This window comes from Alternaria novae-zelandiae (genome assembly GCF_023758075.1).
Source record: "Alternaria novae-zelandiae strain BMP 2774 chromosome Unknown scaffold_13, whole genome shotgun sequence".
Classification (NCBI taxonomy): Eukaryota; Fungi; Ascomycota; class Dothideomycetes; order Pleosporales; family Pleosporaceae; genus Alternaria; species Alternaria novae-zelandiae.
The window spans coordinates 775,149-778,170 of NW_026056973.1; the positions used below are offsets into that span (position 1 = coordinate 775,149).

At 51.1% G+C, this 3,022-nt stretch overlaps 1 protein-coding gene across 1 annotated transcript; it reads left to right on the forward strand.

The window, feature by feature from the left end:
• Nucleotides 1-392: 392 nt before the first annotated feature.
• On the forward strand, nucleotides 393-2,012 carry J4E88_006775 (uncharacterized protein; the record flags this gene model as incomplete). Its single annotated transcript, XM_049400397.1, has 1 exon — nucleotides 393-2,012. One exon carries the CDS (start codon nucleotides 393-395, stop codon nucleotides 2,010-2,012), a length of 1,620 nt encoding a protein of 539 aa, XP_049254016.1.
• Nucleotides 2,013-3,022: the final 1,010 nt, after the last annotated feature.

Consider the following 3,022-nt stretch of genomic DNA (forward strand, 5'->3'; position numbering starts at 1 on the left):
CGTGCGGAGGGTCGTGGATTTCTGTGTCCGTGATTGCGACGTAAGCCTTTGTTGCTGTTCACTTTAGACGAGGTATCACTTCTTTCCTTTCTCTCAGATCTACTTTCCATATCTGCCTAGAACACTTTGTGCTGATAGTTTGACTTCCGGACTGTCGATCTACAAACTGTTCGATTTGTATTCCGTTCTTGCGGTTATTCCCAGTCGACTGTCTCAGTAATACCGTATACTCGGTAAGACTTGCTTCTCTTTCCTGGCTGCCAATGTACGCAGTAATCTAACACGAGTACGCCACATCAGTGCGTACGGCACGGAAGGGGCGAAGATGCGTCACGGTGTCCAATACATGCTAACGACTCCTCCTTCAGTTCACTCCATATTCAACGTCCACAATGGCGACGCCATCGTCATTACCAAACCCCGCGCGGGATGCGCAAGATCTGCCTAACGGACCTACCAAAGAAGCATACGAACAAGGCCATGATGCAGACAGCAGACTACCTGAGGATTCATTCTCCAAAGACCCAGAGAAGGGCATCGACAGCCACGCCCATTCAACGCACACAGACGAGCGAACAATGTCTAGCATCGCCCCACCAGAACAAGAACGAGACGCCAACATCGTCGACTGGGACGGGCCAAATGATCCCGCCAACCCGCAAAACTGGACGGCGAAAAAGAAATGGGGTATCATCACCGCACTGGGTGCCTGTACCCTCATCACTCCCCTCGCATCCTCCTTCTTCGCACCCGGCGTCCCCCAGGTCCTCCGTGCCTTTAACGAAACCTCCAACATAATGGCCTCGTTCGTCGTCTCAGTGTACATCTTGGGGTTCGCCATTGGACCTCTGATCATCGCGCCCATGTCTGAACTCTACGGACGCATGCATCTGTATAACATCTGCAACGCACTCTTCGTTGTCTTCAACATCGCCTGCGCGTTATCAAATTCCATGGGCATGTTAGTGGGCTTCCGTTTTCTAGCGGGGTGTGCCGGAGCCGCGCCCTTGACTATCGGAGGCGGCACAATCGCCGACATGTTTCCTCCTGAACAAAGAGCTGGTGCAATGGCCGTGTGGGCCGTCGGACCACTTCTAGGTCCTGTCATCGGACCTGTATGCGGAGGTTTCCTTGTGGAGAACCAATCCTGGCGCTGGGTCTTCTGGATCCTCGCCATCTTCGGCGGCGTCTTCGGCGTCATGCTCTTTTTCGTTGGCCGCGAATCCTACCATCCTACTATTCTCGCTCGCAAGACAAAGGCCCTTCGGAAAGAAACTGGGAACGAGAATCTGAGATCGAAACTTGCTCAGGATCTGCCGCCGAGAGAGATTTTCATTCGCGCTATTGTGCGCCCGATGAAGATGCTCTTCCTTTCTCCCATTGTCGGTCTCATGTCCCTCTACGTCGCTGTCAACTACGGTATCCTGTATCTGTTCTTCACGACTGTCACGTTTGTATTCGAGGGCCAATACCGCTTTTCCTCCGGCGCCGTCGGACTATCCTACATCGGTGTTGGTGTAGGCATGTTCATTGGTATGGTAGCCCTCGGTATCCTATCCGACAAGATCATCGTCAAGCAAAAAGCCAAAGGAAACGTCAAGCCTGAACACCGCCTTCCGCTTATCCTTACCCTACCCGGTGCCATTGGACTCCCCGTCGGTGTCTTCGTATACGGATGGACGACATACTACAAAGTCCACTGGATCGTCCCTATCATCTTTACCTCGTTCATCGGTCTGGGTAATCTGACGGCTATGATGACTATTCAAACCTACCTCGTTGATGCGTTTACTGTCCACGCTGCGTCTGCTATCGCAGCGAATACCGTTCTCCGCTCCATGTTCGGTGCCTTTCTGCCGCTCGCTGGACTAAACATGTATGATGCTTTGGGGTTGGGGTGGGGAAATTCTCTACTTGGGTTCATCTCTGTGGCGTTTATCCCGGTGCCGATTCTATTCAAGTACTATGGTGAGAGGATCAGGACGAACCCGAAGTTTCAGGTGCAGCTTTAGGGTGGTGGGCTCAGCCAGTATAGATAATTCTCATAGCATTGCGCGGCGTTGATCATGCGGTAGAACAATACAGTTTGGAATGTCTCCTGTTTGAAACATATCACAGGGACCTCCTATATTTTGCCTGCTGCCTCATATTATCCATACTGCAGTGTGTAACTGACTTGTTGTTTGGGGTCTCAGAGCTTTGCGCTGCTGGTTCGCGAACCCCAGCGTGTAGCGTGGGGAACACGACTGCGACTGCTTCATCACCGCCCCTCCTGCCTGCCCTCAAAGTGACCTCAGCACCTGCCTTCCCTCTCTCTTACCGAGAACAACGCACACGATGGTGCAAAAGTTCCGGCCAGGCTGCTTCATCATCGGTCGTATTGAATGGCCTTCCTCTCATCAAGCGCGCACCCTCTCGACCTCGGGAAGTCGAACACCAAAACGCAAGGTGCGAAGTTGGAAACTCGATTCCTCCTGCTCTCGAAGTAAGCCAATGTCTTTTCTTTATCTCAACAAGTCTGAGATGAAAGAAACTTTCATGGTTAGTTGATTGCACAATGCAGTCCGATTGTTGACCCGTCGGGGAGCTACGTGTGGTGCTAACACCAACACACAAATGTGGCCCTCTGAGACCCCCTTCAAATTTAGCGTCCATACAAAAAAAAACAAGGTGTGAAGGATGACTGACCTGTTCTGTAGGAGTTGCGAAGTTCTTTTTTTCTCTAGGATGTTGCCTTTTATATCGCCTTAGCTTACGTAGGGCGCGGTGGCTGTGATCACTATCCCTTGGTTCGTATCCACTAGAAGACTCAATATCCACAGCGGTGAGCCAGTCATAGCTTTCGTGATCTAAACCGTGGCGACCTCATCCAACAATTTGAGGTACCGAGGTCAGTACCGAGGATAAGATGACATATATATTTGTGTACGTAATAAAGGGCGGCAAAAAGCTCTGATATCTTTGTTCATTGCTTTAGACGCGGCTGTAATGCTTATGTAGTTATCCGCGGCTTACAGCAAAT